This window comes from Artemia sp. Qi Xiang Cuo, chromosome 2 (assembly GCF_049724085.1).
Source record: "Artemia sp. Qi Xiang Cuo chromosome 2, ASM4972408v1, whole genome shotgun sequence".
NCBI classification, from domain to species: domain Eukaryota; kingdom Metazoa; phylum Arthropoda; class Branchiopoda; order Anostraca; family Artemiidae; genus Artemia; species Artemia sp. Qi Xiang Cuo.
In genome coordinates this window covers 73,669,523-73,691,328 of record NC_142795.1, presented here as the reverse complement: position 1 = coordinate 73,691,328, position 21,806 = coordinate 73,669,523, and the positions used below count along the sequence as shown (strand labels likewise).

General features: G+C 36.8%; 1 protein-coding gene across 2 annotated transcripts in view; it reads left to right on the top strand.

Annotated features, from left to right (window-relative positions):
- Positions 1 to 21,806, top strand: part of trc (Serine/threonine-protein kinase tricornered) — a 67,388-nt gene that overhangs the window by 26,001 nt on the left and 19,581 nt on the right. For both annotated transcript variants that reach the window (XM_089103174.1, XM_089103170.1), the window contains exons 3-5: positions 7,548 to 7,739; positions 10,079 to 10,121; positions 20,205 to 20,322. In XM_089103174.1, coding sequence (XP_088959300.1) covers positions 7,548 to 7,739; positions 10,079 to 10,121; positions 20,205 to 20,322 — 353 coding nt within the window. The remainder of the gene's footprint in view (positions 1 to 7,547; positions 7,740 to 10,078; positions 10,122 to 20,204; positions 20,323 to 21,806) is intronic.

Below are 21,806 nucleotides of genomic sequence, written 5' to 3'. Positions count from 1 at the left end.
TATATCCCATCATCGTAGCCAACTTGTCAAGCAAGACTCTGAAACATTGTCTATAGAACTGATGCATTGAGATATCGGCTTGACTTTGAGCTTGGCTGTCATAACAAGATGGTCCATGTCTCCGACGAGGGTGTCTGATGAAATCAGCCTCTTGTTCCACTTCCATCCTTTTGGCAAACTGTGCTGCGCTGTTAATTAAACTGTTCATTTCCTCACAAGATATTCTTTCAAAAAGTTTCTTCGTAGCGTCTAGCATCTCAATTGCGTCGATGATGTTCATCTCCTCTTCTTCAAGCTTTTCTGTTGCAATCCTGGCCTTGTACATGATATTTTTCATGAACATGAGGCAGGCGATAAAATCGAAGTTGAGAATCCTTTTCAGGAGGCCGCTGGCTTGTGCTTTCGTCTTCGTATCGGCGTTCTTCATTTGTTGTTCAACGTAGTTGAAAGTTCTGGAAATTAGGTATTTGCGGATGAGAATTCCCCCACCCCAGCCCTCAGGGCAAGGGTTGTAAGATATGCCCTGGGGGCATATAAGGCTTTTCTAGAAAGCGTTGTCGTAGAAACTTCAAAAAGGGCTCATTCGACTGGAAATTGAAAGGGCTAATGCCCTTTTTAATAGTCGAAAGTGATCATTTTGGTCAACTTAGTTGAAAGTTCTGGAAACTATGTATTTATGCCCTGGGGGCATATAAGGTTTTTTTTTAAAGCGTCGTCGTAGAAACTTCAAAAAGGGTTCATTCAATTGGAAATTGAGAGGGCTAGTGCCCTTTTTAATAGTTGAAAGGGATTGGAGGGCAACTAACCCCCCTCGCACGCCCACCTTTTTCCCAAACACATCCAATCAAAATTTTGAGATAGCCATTTTGTTCAACGCTGTTGAAAGTTCTGGGAATTTGGTCTTTTAGGATGAGAAGCCCCCCCCCCCAGCCCTCAGGGCAAGGGTTGTAAGTTATGCCCTGGGGGTATACAAGTTTTTCTAGAAAGTGTTGTCGTAGAAACTTCAAAAAGGGCTCATTCAATTGGAAATTGAAATGGCTAGTGCCCTTTTTAATAGTCGAAAGGGTTCTAAACCTCAAGCTTTCTAAAAGCCAGAATATAATTTGTACTTTACTCAAAAAAATTCTTTGAAATGTTTTCACTTTTCTAACTTTAAGAAATCAAAAATCAATTAAGATTTTAAGGAATAAATATTAGCATATATATTTTTAACTGACAACGCAGATTTTTTTTTCAATAAATTAATTTGAATTTTTTCAGTAGTGCAAATTACATTCTGGCTTTCAGAAAGCTTGGGGTTTTGAACCCTACTCATATTAATTTCTGCTTGTTTTGAGTTTGAGTGTTATTTATTTTAATTTCAGTTTGTTTTGGGTTTCATTTATTTATTGATACTGATTTACGGTAGTTGTATTCTTGGTAGATTATTTGCTTCTATTTTTGTTCATTTTGGTTTAATGCAGTTCTTTACTTAAAAAAAAAACTTATTTTGTTTAAGTAAGTTTTTTAATTAATTTCTGTTCGTTTTAAATTGACGTAGTCTCTTTCAGGGAGAAAGACTGAGCCTCTTCTAAAGTTAAACAACAATCCCTTCCATTTAAATGGCCTTGTGTTTTAGGAGTCGCTTTTAAGAAATTGGAACAAACCGTCAAACTTTAGTGTAAAAAGCAAGGTAAAGTCGGGGGAGCAACCTCTTCATATGTGGAATAATTTCTGTTCGTTCTGAGTTTTAATGTTGTTCCTTACCCACAGTTGAAAAAACTTGTTTTTATTGAATTTTTGTCATTTTCAAATAATATCGGTTCTGGATAATGCCTCATTCGTGAAACATCCCCCCCCCCCCAACGGAAAATCGTCTGTGGAAAGTTTCTCCCACGCAAAATACCCCCCCCCCCCCCGTAAAATTCATTGTAGGCAATTCAATCCTTGCTGAAAAATATACGTAAACAATAGGTAAATTCTGTAACTTGCAGCCCTTTCTCAAGGAACTGCGAGGGGTCAAATTATCCCCAAAGACATAGTTCAACCTTCAATTATGCTTAACAACATGACCATCTTAAAATTTTGATCAGACGACTCTGAAGAAAAAAGGGGTATTGGACGGAGGCAAACTACCCTCTAATCTTTTTGGTCACTTAAAAAGGTCACTAGAACTTTTGATTTCCGATCAAATGGACCCTTTCCCGATCTTCCAGGATTATTGGTACGATACTATTACCCCTGAGGAAAACCTTTATAAAAAGAAAAAAAAAATCACGCATCCGTGATCTTTCTTTTGGCAAAAAATGCAAAATTCCACATTTTTGTAAATAAGAGCTTGAAACCTCTTTAGGGTTATCTAATGTTCTACATCTGATGGTGCGATTTTCATTAAGATCACTTGAAGTTTTGGGGGTGTTTCTCCCCTTTCTCAAAGATTGAGTAAATTTTCTGTTGCTAGTATCTTTTGACGGGTACATTAAACTTATAGTCGGGGAGCCAAAGCTGAAAATCTGACAAAATAGCAATCTGAGGGGGACAAGTGATTTGAGAGAGGTTTTAGACTAAATCGACCATGCTGATTACGAATATCTCGGGAATATAATCGCCAAAGGTGCGCTTGGTGGTTTTTTGCAACTAAGTTCGTTGATTTTTCTATTTCACTCAGACTAAGTCCAGCTTTCTACTAGAATATTGTAGTTGTCTTTTTTATACCTAGCCAAAACATTAGGCGATCGTTAATTTACCACATCCGTAAAAAAAAAAAAAAAAAAAAAAAAAAAAAAAAAAAAATCCTGCTTCAAGCACAACAGCTTCAAACTGCTTTTACAAGCTTTTGCTTTTTACAATTTTATTAACATACGATTGGTCGAATATACATAATTTAAATATGTTTAGCAATGTTTTTTAAGTTATTATTTAGTCAAACTCGTCGTCACTTTCAGAAAGATCGCATGACCCAGCACAAGCACAAAGCAAGTCGCACTTGCGGATTCCAGCACAGGAGCACTTTCCAATACACATATTTCTACACTTGCAATGAACTGCAATATGGCTCCCTGTAGGACTTTGTGTTCCGTTTTCAACTGATTCAGGGCCACTATTTTGCATGTCATCTTCACTGTACCACACTACTTCACAGTCAAATGATTCACTGTCACTCTCTCTGCCAGATTCGTTTGTTTCACAGTCTTTATCTAAGGTAGGACTCTCTACGAGCACAACTGAATCATCTGCTTCTTTGACAAACTTTGAAACCTGACGGCTCAGGGCTCCAACAGATACTTTATGCTTCAAATAGTAAAAGCACTGGTCTGCCTTTTTACTAGAGCTCACTTCTAGTGCTTTGCCATACTTCACACTCAATTGCTTTTTCAGTATCCTAACATCATGGGCCTTTATTTCCAGACCTGAACTAGCTAGTCCACTGCTTAATTTCTGCCTTAGCTCACTAAGCGAGTATATTCTTCCTTCCTTAAGACGAGTTTCAATTTCACCCACCACACTTTTTACAACAGCCTCTCTGGCAGAAAAGTTAGTCTCTTCCTCAGTCTTCTTTTTAAAGAAGCTAAGCATGCATTTTTGGTGGTATTTTGAACTCAACTGAATCAAATTTTTGTCTTTGGACCTTGCAAACACAGCAGGCATTTCTCGTAAAAGTCTTTCAGCATGCTGTGATAACTTCTGTTGCCTTTCTATCGTTTTAATTGCAAGAAGATTCTCACTTTTACGCTTGGTACTTCCCTTTTTGCCACAAATGATGCAACAGTCAGCATATGAGAAACTCACTTCTGTTGCCAATGTTCTAGTGAGTCTTGCAGGTGTAGCTGGCATATTTGCTTCCTGAAGACCTCCATGGAGATTACAAGACAAAAATTTCTGTCTACAAGTTCTATGCCAAACAAGCCTTTTTTGTAAGAAGTTTGGTTGCTGACAGTCCTTTCTTAGAGCGTGGTACTTAGCATTGCACTTGCATCTGGTCAATAGAAGTTCTCGGACACGTTTTATATCACTAACAGTGTGAAGCTGTCCTTTTCCATCGGTTTGGCAGATTAAACACTTTGCATAGTAAATTTTTTTTTTTGGGGGGCTATATAGAGCATCTAATTTTTTTCTGGAAAATGATTCCATGCTATTCTGCAAAATAGAGAAGAAATTTAGTATGGTACTAATGGTAACCTTAGAAAAAAAATTCAAGAATTTCTTCATGATATATACCCGATCAATTTCCATTATATAACTAATATTATCTTATTTAATAGTACCATATACGCCGGTTAAATACCTGGTGAAAAAAAAATCTAAACCCCCGAAATTCGAAACAGGCCCCCTACCCCTTCCGCAGGGTTGAATCTTCAAACCAGGTAGAAAGAAGACACATCATAGTGCTAACTTTAAATTTTTTCGCCTCTGTAAAGAATAATCAAATTAAGTCTTGGTCCCGCAAAAGATGGAAAATGACAATTCTTAATGCTCCATTGTGGAGGCAATGGGCATTGGAGGCCTGAGTCTCAACCCATTTGAGTCCACCCTAAATAATAATAATAATGCTCCGTTGAACAATTTTACAACTTTGTGGCATAGTATTGGGCATTGCAGCATAGTATTGGCCAAAAAGAAGGTACCACCAAACCTTCTACAACCTTGCCTAAAATTTTTTTATGCCACCTAATAGCACGTCCAGACTATCCGCTTTCTGGAAAAATGGGACGGAAATCTGGAAATGTAGACAGGTCTTCCATCCCCTTTTTCCGTTTTCTGGGCAGGAAGGATCAGAGGGTCCGAAAATGGAAAAATGGGATGGAAGACTGTAGTGTGGACAGCTTTTCTGGAAAAAATGCCAGAAGAAGGAGACGATTAAACATGATAAGTGATAAATAAAAATAGTTGTCTGATGTGGTTTAAAATAGAAAAAAGTTAAATAGTCTAACTGAGGCTCTAAAATTGTTTTCTATAGGTTTTGGCTCAGAAAAACAGATTTGATAAGGATGGATGATAAACTTGTAACGATATTTTTTTAAAACCGCTAAGTCTGGAGGGTAATTATTTTTTCCGGATTTCCATCCAATATTTACAGAGAGCGGATAGTCTGGATGCGCTATAAAGTTAGTGACTTGAAGAGCAATGGTAAATAGTGAGATTCTTGACACACAAAAGAGGAAAGATAAGACAGCCAAGTATTGTCAGAGTGTACCACCTTTGCTTGACTATGCTTGAAAAAAACAAGTACCACCAAGGCAAGCTCACAAAAGAGCCAAGCTCCTCGTAAAACCCCTCCCGTGGACACCCCTATAATTTACTGAATAATAGTAAGAAATAAGTTGATTTTATCAGGAGGAACTAATCTGCATCTTTACCCTACTTTTAAACCACTTAAGTAAGCCTCTAACTATCCTTTGACCCCAAAACTGGTAAGACTTTTAGCCTATGCATTATAAATTTATATACCAAGGATTCCTGAAAGACGAGGCGAAACAATAAAAAGTGAAATACTAATAAAAACAAACATTTGAGGATCAGATAATAGAGTTAATTAGCTTTTTAACCATCAATTTGCACCAGCATGTCAGATGGCAGTAAACATAACCATAACAAAGCCACGAGAACGATGCAGTGTCAGCTACTTAACAATAAACGTGTTAAGTTTTAAAATTTTTACCATAGATGATTGAGTCGAATCTTTGACCTCATGTTAAACTATGAAGCGCACTTTGGTGGTCGCGATTCCCGAAATAAATGGAATCAGCATGTTCAAAAACATTGTTTCCAAAAGTCAGAACTCATGTACCAAAATGTTTTTTACAAATCGTTATTTGACGACTTTTTCAACTTTGGCTCCCCGACTATTAATAGATTTTATATATTTTGAATCAACATCATAATCCTGTTCCTCTGATTTATCTATTTTTATCAAGACTGTATCTTAGAGATTCGGCTACTATTGAGTCGTGTTGCTCCTTGCTTACAGTTCATTACCACGAACTGTTTGATTCCAAACATAGAAAACTAATAAACCAAAAGAAAAGTTAAATGTTACCCATCCGAAGCTACCCCCATTGAAAAGGTGGAAACGCCCCCATTAAGTCAAGCCATCTTAACGAAACTTACACCTTCAAATTGAGCGTATCCGAGAATCCCACTGATGAGTTTTCAAGCTCTTATATACAAAAATGTGAATTTTGTATTTTTGGCCACAACAAAAATCACAGATACGTTTATTTGGGTGTTTTTCCCAGGAGTGAGTGTATCGAACTAATGCTCCTAGGAGATCGGGAAAAGCCTCAATCGAACGACAATCAAAGTTCTAGTGCCCTTTGTAAGCTACCGAAAAGATCGGCCACAAGAAAGATCTGTATTTTTGGCCACAAGAAAGATCACAGATGTGTTTATTTGTGCGTTGTCCCAGGGGTGAGCGTATCGAATTAAAGGTCCTAGAAGATTGGGAAAAGCCTCAATCGAATGGAAATCAAAGGTTCTAGTGCCCTTTATAAGTTACCTAAAAGATCGGCCACAAGAAAGATCAGTATTTTTGGCCACAAGGAGGATCACAGATGTGTTTATTTTTGCGTTTTCCCAAGGGTAAGCGTATCAAACTAATGGTCCTAGAAGATTGGGAAAAGGCTCAACCAAACGAAAATCAAAAGTTATAGTGCCCTTTGTAAGTGACCCAAAAGGTCGAAGGACTACTGCCCCTCCCGCACCCTTTTTCCCCCAAAGATATCTGATCAAAATTTTGAGATAGAATTTTGATTTAACATAGTTGAAAGGTCCAATAACCATGCTTTTGGGGATGCCATAATGCTTTTGTGGATTATGGGGGTCTCCCCTGAGCGTAGGAGCTCAGGGGCTATTTTCTCTAATTTTTGTGGTCATTTAGAAAAGGTGCCAAAACTTTTGATTTCCATTCCCAATGAGCCTTCTCGCGATCTCCTATGACTATCGGTTCCATACAGTCACCCCTGGAAAAAGTAAAATAAATAAATAAAAATCAACAAACGTCAAGAGTAGGGTTCTCTTACATGCTGAATTTGATGGTGAGATTTCCACTATGATCCCTTGTCGTTTTGGGGATGTTTCCTCAGTTTTTTAAAATCAGAAAATTTTTTCTCTCGCCCATAGCTTTTGATGGGTAACATCAAACTTAATGAATTTATGTATTTAAAAGAAGCATGAAAAGCCAATTTTTTGTAGAGTTTCGGTTGCTATTGAGCCGAGTCACTCCTTACATACAGTAGGGTGAGTACAGTAACTCCTTACTTACTTACCTCAAACTGTTCGGAATATTGAAGATTGTTTATTATCAAAAGATCCCCCATAATATGTGCGTTTGTATCTGTTAATAATATAAGTTGCATAACATGTAATGAGGGTCAGGTTGTAATGATTTCACCCCCCCCCTTCCAAGTGGATTTGTTATTTATCCCTAATTGTAACTTAGAGGTTCTAGTACCAAGTGCTTTCTATGATAACAGTCCTTCAACTGCTGCATTAAAATTGGAATCTTGCTTATTTAATCAAATTATTTTACTAAATTGTCTTTTTAATTATTTATAGATTATTTCTTCCAGGTTATAGGACGTGGTGCGTTTGGCGAAGTCCGTCTAGTTCAAAAGAAAGATACAGGTCATGTATATGCGATGAAAATATTGAGAAAAGCTGACATGCTCCAAAAAGAACAGGTAGCTCATGTCAGGGCAGAGCGAGAGGTATTAGCTGAGGCTGACCACACATGGGTTGTTAAGATGTACTACTCTTTTCAGGTGAGAAACGATCATCTAAATGAAAATCTAAAGCACGTTCAATTAAGTCCGTACTATCTAAATCCTTTGAAAACGCTTTTCAGAGATGAAGAAATTGTTGGTAAAATCGTAAAAATTTCAGCACTGTTATGGAGGGGATGGTGAGGGTATCATACTAATTCTAACAAAACTGATTATGTGTTTTTGTGAGTTAAATTTGATATGTATCGAAAAACTAGGTTAGGCTAGTTTTCAAGCTAAAACAGTAGCAAAATGGCTTCAAAGGATTTAATCATCTTTAGAATATTTTGATAATTGTTAAATGGTGTCTAAAGGCAGCTATTTACGGAAAGATAGGGTGCTAAGAGCATACTCCACTTTAGTAATTTCTCGTATCTTAGATATAATTTACATTAACTTAGCTATTTTTGCGACTTTACAGAAAAATCGTGTTTTCGCATATCGTTGTCAGGTATGCAAATAGTTCTAACTCCTTGGGAGGGGATGGGGGATCTAATAACAAGAAATGTGTATTTTAAGCCACTATTTACATTTTCTCCAAGGATGGGTTTTGCATCTCTCAAACGAGGTCTTTCTCAAACTTGCAGGGTGTAGTTATGGGCAACAGTGGACCAGCCTATTCGCACCGTTGGTTGTCAGCCAGCTCATGTGCGATTTTCATATAAAAGATGCAGCTGTGAAAAGAAGTTCTGGGAATTTGACGTTCAAGTTCAATTTCTTTATTAATCAATAAAAAATGTTTTCACAAAACTATCAAATTAATGACCCACGGTGAGAATAACTCGTGTGTATGTTCACACACTCAACAATGAAAAATAATACTATCTGCAAATACTGTAATATAAAGAATGCTCTTCAGCTCTCAGTAGGCCAACATAAAAAAAAAAACAACTCCCAATAAATTCAAAATAACCAAATAAAATAAAATGAGGAGCATCCACCCAGAAATTAAATAATTACTACTTACTAAATAAGTGATTCTTTAATCCAATTTTATCACTAACCAAGGATTTATTCAAATCTACAAAACCACGAAATTTGTTCCAATTATGTATATTGCTATGCCGTGGCAAAAAAAAAACGGGATCTTTCAGATTTTATAAAAGCCTGACGAACTACAGAACTGTCACGGGTCAAATATGCATGTAAAACCTGGTTATCATCCGGAAAAACAAAAAAAGCAGATAAAAATAATCTGGCAAAATTTACGTCAAATAGTTTTTGATGGAAATTAGTTCTGGAAATTTGATGAAAGGCGAAAAGAAGTTCAAGTTATCGAAATTTGACGAAAAGAAGTTCTTACGAAATTTGAACTAATTAAAAAAAATATTCTTGAGAGGCCATTCTTTGTCGAAGAGCGTTGCTCCCACGCACGGAACTACCAGGGAGGGATAAGACGGCAGTACCCTCCCCCCCCCTTGTCTTCATAAGAAAAAAAAGAAAATAAATAACTACTTTAAGACCTAGGCCCCTGTATATTTTGCCAACTTTTCCCTCAAATGTCCTTAAAACTGCGTTATTTTTATTTTAATGAAAGTCAGATTATCGTATATAAAGTACTTCAATTTATGACCGTCACACCAATTTGTTGGAAAATTACCTCTGGCAAAATTTCCTGATGGCGTCCTTCCTCCCACTGCTCAACATTAGGAGCCTTATTTGGATCTTCAAAATTTAGTTCTCTTGTAGATGAAATGAGATGTATTCTCATACTGGTCAAATAGATAGAAGAAAATTGTTAGAATCATCTTAGCATGGAGATTCAGCTTGCTTAAATGTTGTGCTAGCATATCAAAGGTAACGCCTGTGCTAGATTAAGGTTTTTGGTGATATTCCGACAGTGTTCTTTGGATGGATTTTCTGCTTTTGTGGATGCATGTGTCGAGTGTGACTCACCACTATCGTTTCGTTCTTCTTTGGACTGTAAGAGAAAAAAACCTTTCATACTAAGTTTCCACAAAACCGTATCAGTTTTTGAAAAGTTTCCTTCTGCGTTTCTACTACGTTTCACAGGAAATGACTTTGTTTTTATTTTAAATTCTCATGTCACTCATAAAAAGAAATCTTCATAGAAACATGTCGAAAAAGATTCGTTTGGCAATAGAAAAGGTTGAAACTTCTGCTTAAAGTGTCTATATAAGTAGGTAGCTGTCGGAATACTCTGTAGTGTCAACAGACGAGGCATTGATTCTTGCTAATTTTCAAAAAGTGTCACTCAATTTAAAACTCTGACAAATAACAACCGTTTTTTTTTTAACTTCAAATGTTTTCTTATTGTTGAAAAAAGAAATTTTAAGCTTTTATTATGACCGATTATGATTTTTCGTTTTATTTTTCAGGATCCTATCAACTTATATCTCATCATGGAGTTTTTGCCCGGAGGTTAGTACTGAACTATTAGAAAGATCTTTAACTATTACTTTAAGTACTAACTAAGCTGGAGGTTGGTTAATCTAGCAGTGTCAATTCACGGAAAATTTGGGTGGGGGGTGTGTATTTGTCGTTTTTTCCGTTTTTTCAGTAAAAATACAAAATATTGATTGGTCTTTTAGGTTGACAACTAGACCCCGGCGCCGCGCCTATGAGGGAGAACCGGCGGCGGCGGGGCCAAAACAGCGCGCCGTCGGCGTGATCAATGTTGACCGCAAACATTAATGTTTTCATCAGTCTTTCTCAAATCACAGGTTAAATTTACAACAGATTCAAGTCTATTCATGAGTTCAAAACTTAACAAGCTAGCTGGAAACTGGTCTTCTTCGTTATTCATCAAGAGAAGTAGAAATCTGGTAGAAACGAAATGGCTGTAACGTTTCAGAACCCTTGCATAATAGTTGAATTATCTATTAGCTATGTATTCTTAACATAAATAATTATGAAAATTAGTAGTTTTTTTTTCATCGAGCATTACTGCATACAAAACTTCGAATACCGCATCACAAAATTCGTCAGTTATATGGGTAAAAACTTTGAACGTAAGTTTTAACTTAGAAGCTTAATTTTTTCATAATGCCCTTTGTCGATATATGTTTTTTCACCTTTAAAACAGTTGAAATGGGCGAATTTGATATTGTTTGTTTTTTTTTTTTTTTTTTTGCTCTTTTGGATTCCTAAAAAGCCTTCCTTGTATTAAAAACTAGTTTTTAATAATAATTAAAAAAAAATGCATTTTAAAGTTTTTTTTTGGCTTCTTTATAGAATATATGTCATGTAGGCTAAGGCTGAGCTGTTGCTTTTTTTCATTGCTTTTGACTGCTCTTTTGGATATTATTCATTTTTCTTTGGGGATTCATTCCAAAGTATAAACTCATAAATACCTAATATCAGCCAAATTGTAAACTGTATCTAAAAGGAGTAAATTTATCAAATTGAAAAATACATGATGAACACTTCACATGAGAACACTTCAATTACAATGAAACAAAAAACACTTAATGGTTTATTTGGTATGAAGAAAAATTAAGTGCCAGCTATTTTCGTAGGTAAAAAATGAAAAGCTCATCCGTTTTAAATGTAATTAAATGAAATAATATGCAGACTGAAGTAGCTCCAGAAAGATATAGAGATTTTCTTCCTAGTTGGTCACTTTTAATCCAAGTAAAATGTTAGGAGACTTAGTATCAGTTATTGAGTTTAGGCTTTTATTTCCAAAAGCTCACAAAAATTACCAAATTTAAGAAAGTCGGAACAACAAGTCGCCTGTGGTCAAAATACTCAGACTGCTCTTTGATCCGCACCTAGGCTCAAAGCTTGTGGTATAGTCGTATACATTGGAATCTCCAACGAGTTACTTTTTAAAATATCTTTCAAGCGTTGCTAGGGCTATCTAGCCTTTTTTTCTTTACTTCAAAGCTTTGAAAAAAGTGTTATAATATTCCAAATGTTACATTGGTTATATTTGTGCATATTTTTGGTCATCATTTGTGGGGTGATTGAATTTTTTTAAACCACTGTAGACACGTAAGAACGTTGCAACATCTAGTACCCTGAGGTCATAAGATTGTCAAAGACTCCTCCTTGAACCTCCCAAATTGAAAGCTTTTATTATGACCTGGTCTTTTAATATAACTTGGGCACTGGATTAAGGGCACCGTTGTCAGTTGAGCGCAGCGTTAGGTGGGGATCTCGATATCGCTTTCGTCACACCAAGTCGTTTTAGTGTGAGTCTGCCTGGTACTTATGAATGAGTGTTTTCAAAGTAAACTTGTTTCATCAATAAGAAAAAAAACGGGTTGGACGTATTTGTCTCTTTCCCTTTGGACGATAAAACTATACAAGTGTTGTATCAAGTATAACTCACGAAAATCTTGTTACTTTTTGTCAACTTTTCAACTTTTTGGCATCCCTGGTTTTAAAAAAGAGGTATTATCATTCAAATATGATAGCTCCCTACCCCACCACCCCCCTCTGGATACCACCTTGATAGGGGGCCGTCTCTGCTTTAAATAAAAAAAAAAATTACTTTTTGGCATCCCTGCTTTAAATAAAAAAAATTCGAGATATTATCATTTAAAAGTAATACCTCCCTACCTCCCCCCCCCCCTCTCGATACCACCTTGATAGGATACCGTCTTAGATTTACATTAAAAAAATAATCTACTTAATAATTAACTAGGTCACTATATGGTTCAAACAAACACGCAAAATAACGTTAAACAGCCTAGTGTTCATTTAAAAAAAAAAAAAAAAATAGGATATGAGTAAAGGGGTATAAAGACGACAACAAAAATGTCGAAATTATTCAGATATACCTCAAATTATTGTAAAACTGAGTCATAGATTCGCCGTGGCATTCAATAAGATCCAAAGAATTTAATCAAAAGGGAGCACATACAAAAGCCAAATTAGGCCAGTAGCCTATGAGAAATCGCAAAATACCCAATACAATGAACAAGTCCCAATGGGGGCCATGGGTCTATCAAAATATTTCACTGGTTTCCCAGGGAATTTGATATCATTTTCTTCCGTCTCCACTTCAAATGAAAAAAAAAATTATCTTTTTGGCATGCCTGCTTTCAATTAAAAAAAAGTCAGGTATTATCATTTAAAAATGATAGCCCCCTACCCCCCCCCCCTAAAGGCAATAATTTACTATTTGTTTATGAATCATATTTTTGGGGTAACTTCCGTTTCATTCTTTAATTCCTCAACTCTGTACATAGCTTAGTCTATAGCTAAATTTTGTCACAATAGAAGGGTTTTTTTTTTAGGGAGTGGGGGGGGGGGGGAAAAAAGTTTCAGAAAGAAGATTGTATTTTCTTTAATCCATCAGGCCTTCAACAATTGAGTATTAAACATTAAGAAAATCTTGTCTAAAAACAGCAAAAGAAAAAAAAATTCTGCAAACTTACGATTCATCTGTAGAAACAATCTGTCGGCTATGAATTTCAAAAATAAAAATCAAACTGAAGACTGAATCTGTATAATAGTGAATGCGTTGTATAATTCTATTCAACTTGAAAATAAAATTCGTGACTACGAATGATGTAAGAAATAGCAATTGGGAAGTTGCATTCTAAATTATTTAAACTCATTTCATAAAGACGATACTTTTTTGTCGACATATGAAGAACTGTGTATAATGCAATTGCATCTGTCTGGTTTTTATGCAAAGTAACAAAAGAGACGAAAATTAACGAACAAGAGAGTAGTGAAGAATCATGGTATGCAAAGTAATATTTGGCAGGGAAAGTCACTGGTGATAAATGGCTAGGGGTGGCACGGTGATTGCGTGATCTTTGGGGATTCGGAGAACAAAATTTTTTTTCAGGGTGATGCATAGAATTTCGGGGAAATACCCGAAAATTCAGGGATATAGCAAGCCCTACTTGATTTCTAATCAGGAAAATCGAAATACTAATCCACACGAGAAAGACAAACTCCGACTTTGCGGTTGACACAATAAAAATTGCCGCAAAATTAATTCAAAGTCAGCCGAACGCCGCCGCCTCTACCGGTGGCGGCACGCCTGCAGCGCGCCGGCCACGTATCGACACTTCGGCGGTGGTCGACAGCCTCTCTTCGGTGGTGTTCGGTCGATGCGCCGGCGCAGCGCCGGGTTCTAATGACAACCCCCCCCCCCACACACACACAGCCCTCAGGGCAAGGGTTATGAGTTATGCCCCGGGGCATATGAGGTTTTCATAGAAAAAGTTGTCGTAGAAACTTCAAAAGGGGCTCATTCGATTGGAAATTGGAAGGGCTAGTGCCATTTTTAATAGTCGAAAGTGATTGGAAGGCAACCAACGCCCCTTCCACGCCCACCATTTCCCCAAATCCATTCAATTTAAATTTTGAAATAGTCATTTTGTTCAATGTAGTTTAAAGCTCTGGAAATTATGTTTTTGAGGATGACAAACCCCCCAAACTCCTCAGGGCAAGGGTTGGAAGTAATGCCCTGAGGGCATATACGGTTTTTGTAGAACGTGTTTTCGTAGAGACTTCAAAAAGGGCTCATTCGATTAAAAATTGAAAGGGATAATGTTCTTTTTAAGAGTCTAAAGTGATTGGAGGGCACCTAGCCCCCCTCTCAAGCTCACCATTTCCCCAAACACATCCAATCAAAATTTTAAGATAACCATTTTTTTCAATGTAGATGAAAGCTCTTGAAAATGGGTCTTTGAGGATGCCACTCCCCCCAGAGCCCTCAGGTCTAAGGTTGTAAGTTATGCGCTGGGGGCATATAAGGTTTTTATAGAAAATGTTGTCGTAGAAAATTCAAAAAAGGCTCATTCAATTTGAAATTGAAAGGCCTAGTGCCCTTTTTAATAGGCTAGTCAAAACACATGGGAGGGTAACTAACCTCCCTCTCAAGCCCCCCATTTCCCCAAACATATGCAATCAAAATTTTGAGATAGCCTTTTTTTTCAACGGAGTTGAGAGTTCTGGATATTATGTCTTTGTCAGCGTTGTCACCACCCCCCCTCCCACCCCTAAGGGCAATGGCTGTAAGTTATACCCTGGGCGCATATAAGGTTTTTATAGAAAGCGTTGTCGTAGAAACTTCAAAAAGGGCTCATTTGATTGGAAATTGAAAGGGCCAGTGTCCTTTTTAATAGTCGAAAGTGAATGGAGGGCAACTAACACCCCTCTCATGCCCACCATTTCCGCAAACCCATTCAATTTAAATTTTGAGGATTACAAACCCCCCAAACCCCTCAGGGCAAGGGTTGTAAGTTATGCCCTGAGGGCATATACGGTTTTTATAGAACGTGTTTTCGTAGAGACTTCAGAAAGGGCTCATTCGATTAAAAATTGAAAGGGCTAGTGCCCTTTTTAATAGTCGAAAGTGATTGGAGGGCAACTATCCCCCCTCTCAAGCTCACCATTTCCCCAAACACATATAATCAAAATTTTAAGGTAACCATTTTGTTTAATGTAGATGAAAAATCTGTAAAATAGGTCTTTGAGGATACCACTCCCCCCAGAGCCCTCAGGGCTAAGGCTGTAAGTTATGCCTTAAGGGAATATAAGGTTTTTATAGAGCCTTGTAATAGAAACTTTGAAGGGCTAGTGCCCTTATCAATAGTTATAAGTGATTGGAGGAAGACTAATCTCCCTACGACGCACACTATTTCCCCCAAAATATCTAGCAAAAACTTTGATATAGCTAGTTTGTTCAAATTAGTTTAACAGACTAAAATACGAATCTTTTAGGGTGACCCCCTTCCCACAGTCCTTAGTGCACGGGTGATAAGTTATGCCCTGAGTGCATATAAGGTTTTATAGAAAGCGTTGTCATAGAAGCTTCAAAAAGGGCTCATTCGATTGGAAATTGAAAGCGCTTGTGCCGTATTTAATAGTCGAAAGTGATTGGAGGGCAACTAATGCCCCTCTCAAGCTTACCATTTCCCCAAACACATCCAATCAAACTTTTTAGATAGACATTTTGTTCAACGCAGTTGAAAGTTCTGAAAATTAAGTCTTTGTCAGCGTTGTCGTAGAAACATCAAAAAGAACTCATTCAATTAGGAATTGAGAGGGCTAATGCCCTTATTAATAGTCAAAAGTGGTCGGAGGGCAAATGGCCCCCAACACTCTTCATTTTCCCCAAATACTTCCGATCAACATTTTGATATAATAATTTTGTTGAACGTAGTTGAGGGGTCCGTAAATTATGTTTTTGAGTATGACAACCCCCAACAGCCCTCAGGGCTAAGGTTTTAAGTTATGCCCTGGGGGCATATAATGTCATATAGAAAGTGTTGTTGTAAAAACTTCAAAAAGGGCTCTTTCGATTGGAAATTGAGAGGTTTATTGCCCTTTTAATAGTCGAAAATAATCAGAGAAAGAATCGCCCCCCCCCCCACCGCCCATCATTTCCCCAAACATTTCTGACTAACATTTTGATATGGCCATTTTTTCAACGTATTTGAAAGGTCTGGAAATTGTGTCTTTGAGGATGATAACCCTCCCCCCATAGTTCTCATGACAAGGGTCGTAAGGTATGCCCTTGGGGCATATAACGTTTTATAGAAATTTTTTCCGTAGAAGCTTCAAAAAAGGCTCATTCGATTGGAAATTGAGAGGACTAGTGCCTTTTTTATTAGTTGAAGGTGATCAGAGGGCAAATGACTCCCTCCACGCCTGTCATTTTCCCAAACACTTCCAATAATAATTTTGATAGAGCTATTTTGTTAAGCCTATCAGAAAGGTCTTGAAATTGTGTCTTTGCCCAGTCCTCAGGGCAAGGGTTGTAAGTTATGCCCTGGGGGCATATAAGGTTTCTGTAGAAAGCAGGGTCATATAAACTTCGGAGGGGGCTCATTCGATTGGTAGTCAGCCAATATAGTGTTCTTTTTATGAGACAACGTGAACGAAGGGTAGTTACCCCCTCCACACACACACACACACACACACAAGTCGCATTGTCCAAAAATGCATCTAATAGAAATTTTGAGACAGCTATTAGATTCAAAATAGTCCAAATATCATATAACCAGGCTTTTGGGGTTGAAACAAACCCCAGAGATTAGGGGCAAGGGCTGTAAGTTATGCTCAGGGGTATTAAAGGTCTTTATGGAAGGGATGGTTGTTTAACTTCAGAAGAGGCTCAGTCTTTCTCACTGAAAAAGACTATGTTAATATAAAACGAACAGAAATTAATCAAAAAAACTTTTTGTACAAAATAAGTTTTTGAAAAAGTAAAGGACTCCATTGAACCAAAAATGAACAAAAATAGAATCGAATAATTTACCAAGCATACAACTACACAAAACGGTATCAATAAGTAAGTAAAACCCGAAAAATAACAGAAATTAAAAAAAAGTTAAACTCAAAACGAGCAGAAATTAATCTGAAGAGAGCTCCTAAACCCTATGCTTTTTTAAGGACAGAATATGGTTTGCGCTTTACTGAAAAATAATTCTTTTAACTGTTTTCACTTATAACTTTAAAAAAACAAAAATTAACCAAGATTTTAAGGACTAAATATCACCATATGTATATTAAGTTGATAATGCACATTTTTTTCAGTAAATTCATTTGAATTTTTTTCAGTAAGTACAAATTATATTCTGGCTTTTAGAAAGCTATTTTCTAACATTACATCTACAGTAACAAATCTGTATATGAAGAAACATGGTCACAGACATAACACTTGCAAAGGAAAAAAAAATTCTACCGAATACGAATTCCGTACTATTGCTGTGTCATATCATTTTCTCCCGATGTTTTTTTTTTGTTTATTGGCTAAACTTCAAACTTGGTTTATTCTGTATAACTGGTATTAAAGTGTATTGTACTGCTCGTCGTAAAAATAACGCTGCGTCTTAAATTCAGCCCGTTCCAGTTTTTCAGTAAGTTTCGTTCTAGTTGAGTTTCAGTTTCAGTAGGTATCATCCCAGTATTAAATCCTCGTAAGTACACACAGTTGAAACCAGATGGAGGGGCCTGACAGAAGGGTTTGAAATATAAGAAAAATCTTAACGTTGAACCTCGTCAGCTGTTGCTATTTCATGCTGATTGCAATATTTCTGCTGACTGTTAAGATAGCACTGTATGCCTTAGATTCAGTCGTCACATTTTTGACACTTTCTAAAACTAGATCGGTGCAAATCAACCACAAAATCATGAACGTGTCCCGACTGTTAATTCAAAACGCGTTATGTCACATGCCTTAAATTTTTATGACTGCAGAAAATGGGCCCACGGGAAAGAGGAAGGAAGATAAAGTTGGTGTAATCGAGCAGAAGTTAAAGCTGTATTTCTCCTTCCAAGAGGTGAATGTATCCCCACTATAAGTCAACTTTTGATAGACTTCATCTTAAGGAGCACAGCAATGGGAATGGGAGAACATGAAATCAAATAGAGAATTAAAACTTTCCTGGACTTAAATTGTGCTGATGATTTAAGCATCGTAGATGGAAGTTTGAGCAAAATGAATGAACTTTGAGAGGTTTTGCGAGTTCAGGTTGCTAGAATGGGTTTAAAAATTAATGTTAAGAAGACTAAGTCGCTAAGGCTAGAAATAAGTGAAGATGAAAAGGTGCGAAAATATCGATTAATTGGACAGCTCTACTTAACTAGGTAGTATTATTAGTAAAGATGGCAAGTGTAGTGAAAACGTTAAGAGTAGAACAGCCAAGGCCCAGGGTGTGTTTTCACAGTTGAAAAAAGTTTGGGAGAATAGAAAGATAAGTCTGCAAACCAGGATTAGAATATTGGAAACTAAAGTGATGATGGTGGTCAAGTATGGTTATGAAGCATGGGTGCTCCGAAAAAACGTAGGAAGATTTGCCAGATGTTTTCCAAAGAAATTGTCTACGGGTTATTTTGGGTACCTGACTGACTGACAGTATTTCAATCAGTTGGCTATACGAAAAGTATGTTTACATCCCGCTTGCTATGGCTATAATTAGAGAAAGATTGAGATTGCTAGGGCACGTCCTCCGGATGAAGGGTGACAGATTATCAAAGATTGTCCTTTTCGGCCAACGATCTAGGGCTAAACGAAAAGTAGGTCGTCCTTAGTTTAGGTGGCAGGATATCGTAAGGAAAGATTCAAGGGATATTGGAATTTGCTGGGATGGTGTAAAGAGGGAGACTTTGAATAGATTGGGACGGAGGAGGAGCATGCATAGCTATGTTGGCCTTAGGCGGCTTGGTGCTGCGATGAGTTGTTAGTAGTAGTAGTATAAGCAAACTGTTATCTAACAACTTCTATTCATCAAACGTTTTGGGTAAAGGTACTCATACGTATATATCGTATATATATATATATATATATATATATATATATATATATATATATATATATATATATATATATATATATATATATATATATATATATACATAAAAAACTATACATCTGTATTAATCAGCTACAGAAAAAATGGGGTCGTATTTTGCCGGGAAGATAATACCAATGTTAATACGGTACGCTGAAAGGGGTCAAGTGTATCTGATCAGTGCTGCCGGTCCATGAAAGTTGACCCTCACAAATAATAACTGTATTTGGAGCGAGTCCACCAATCAATTTTGTAGGCAACCCTCTTGAGGCGGACTCTCAATTTTTTGACAATTGTTTTCGTAAATTTTTCCAACATTGTCCGTCCCTCCGAATGTCCCTTAAATAGTTTGGACACGTATGTGACATTGTGGCAATTCTATGGGGAATCAATTCATCTAATGCTGTCACCAAAGGAAAATCTGACTCTTTTCAGTCAAGGCAGTGGATTCAAAGCAAAGGCTCTCCTCTTTTAACATGTCACAAAACGTAAGTTACTATTTTACTTCTTTATGTCCAAAACATAATTATACATTCCCCCTCCCCCATCACTCAAGAAAGTAACCTGTATATCCTCGTGTTTTCCGGATTGAATTCTTGAATTGGAATTTATTGGGGGAAATCAAATACAGATCGACAAATATCCGAACAAATCCCAGATCCTAATTAAATAATCCAACTAGCAATAAATAATAATTCCAGTGGAATTATTCCACTCATCATAAGTTCGCACAAATACAACTAATCTCCTGCTGACCCCATAGCAGACAAAATAACGTAACCTAACCTAAAATTACTATTATATACATCCAACAGAAATCTCTTTATGCATAGATTATTGGACTCGTGAATCTGTCATACAAAACTTTGAATGTTACACTTGGGGGGGGGGGGGACATTCCCACATCATTTTGATTTCGAACCCTATACTGATCGATGAATCACCACTTGGAGCATCCCCGAAAAACAGAATGGAAGATCTCCATGGAAGTAAGTGGATTCAAATGAACCCATGTACAATTTGTATAAATCCTTCAGCTTCAAGATATGAACAGAAATGTGGGTGGTGGACCGAAGAAGTATTACTGCTTTTTGTTTGGGATTTTGTAAAGGCAGGACTAAGAGAGAAAACTAGACATCTATGCAGACGAGCAGTGTATAGAATAAGGATAAATAAGGGTAGTTGTATAAAAGATTAGGATTATATCGTGATATTTCTCCTATTCTATCGATTTTAGGTGATATGATGACCTTGCTTATGAAAAAGGATACGCTGAGCGAAGAGCAAACGCAGTTCTACGTCGGAGAAACTGCGCTAGCTATCGAATCCATCCATAAGCTCGGATTCATTCATAGGTAAGTGGAGAGATCATACATATGTAAACCAGTGATATTATGAAATAAAAAGTATTTATCGCTACAATAACGTGCTAACTTAAAAAATAGGGTTTTAGTAATTTTTTTTGCTACCTCCTATCAATTTCAATAAGACACCTTGTCGCTTGTACAGGCGACAGCAACCTTACTTGCTATTGCTCTGCAGCTAATTATCCACAGCAGGCTGGCATTAAAAAAAACCTCTCTTTTTGGGAATATTTAGAATAGCTAAAAAGACTATTGAAATGCTAAATTGAAAGACTGTTTTGAAAAGTCCCGCTCGAGAAATTCTTATTTTCGTTCCTATAGTGCGGCCCCATTTTACTCGCATAGAACATAGTCACGTCGTATCTGAGCTAAAAGCACTAATGTATTTTGTGTCTCAATAATGGCGGTTTTCACTTACATTTAAGGAGCTAATATAGGAGACACGTATTGTGTCTCATATTGTTGTAAATTACATAAATTGTTTGGGCAAGTGCTGGAACTTTCCTTTATTTACCAACTTTTTTCAGAGTCGGTACTTACGTTATATTGTATTTACTTTTTAGTTTGTTTACCTTTAAGAATGATGTCTATGAAAAAAAAAACTTTTAACTGCCCAGTTTAAAACATAATTGTTCAAGATCACGGTCAGGGGAGGTACCCCTGGAGCATATTTCATGCGATTGTCAGGGACTTCGCCAAGTAAGGATAATCCCTGAGCCACAATATAGCGCAATCACTCTAGCTTTAAATGAACGGTATTAATTTGATTTTTGTTTGTTGAATCTCAACTTTTTTCCCTGCGTAGTTTTCTCCATTTTGAGTAACGCTATTGATTGACCTAGTTTTTAAAGAAAAATAAAATCCATAAGTCGCTTTGGAATGGACTAAATTATCCAAAAATAAAGGAAATCCATGGTATCTGGTAACCTTCAAACACAGTACCCCCCCCCCCTCTTGATACGGCCTTGGGCACTCAGATATTTATGCCTCAAATATGGCATGTCTTCCCTTATCCTGTGAAATAAATAAGTCTCTTTAAATGTAACCAATAGACAAGGTCGTATGCATAAATTTTCTGATGAAACGGGGGGGGGGGGAGTAGTTGTAAAAATTATATCCTGGGACACTAAGACTGGAATAAAAGTTTTTTCTGTTTTTTTTCCTTTTTATTTATTTAAAACCGCCACATATTCAAAGAAAATTGTAAAACTTCGTACTCTGCTCATGTTTAGCCTTTCTTGTAGGCTGACGCGCTTCTGCCCTCTTTTCTGGAATTTTACCAGTGAATAAAGATCGACTAAGTCTTTGAGTCTGTTTAGGAAGAACATTTTAAATACGGTAATCTTATATTTGTTTATAATTTTTGCTATGTAGCTGCAAAATTTACAAGTGCTAATTTACCTAACTAGTCAAACACCTCGACAATAGCACCTTAATTTACCCAACAAGCATCTCATTTTACCGTTCTTGTGCTT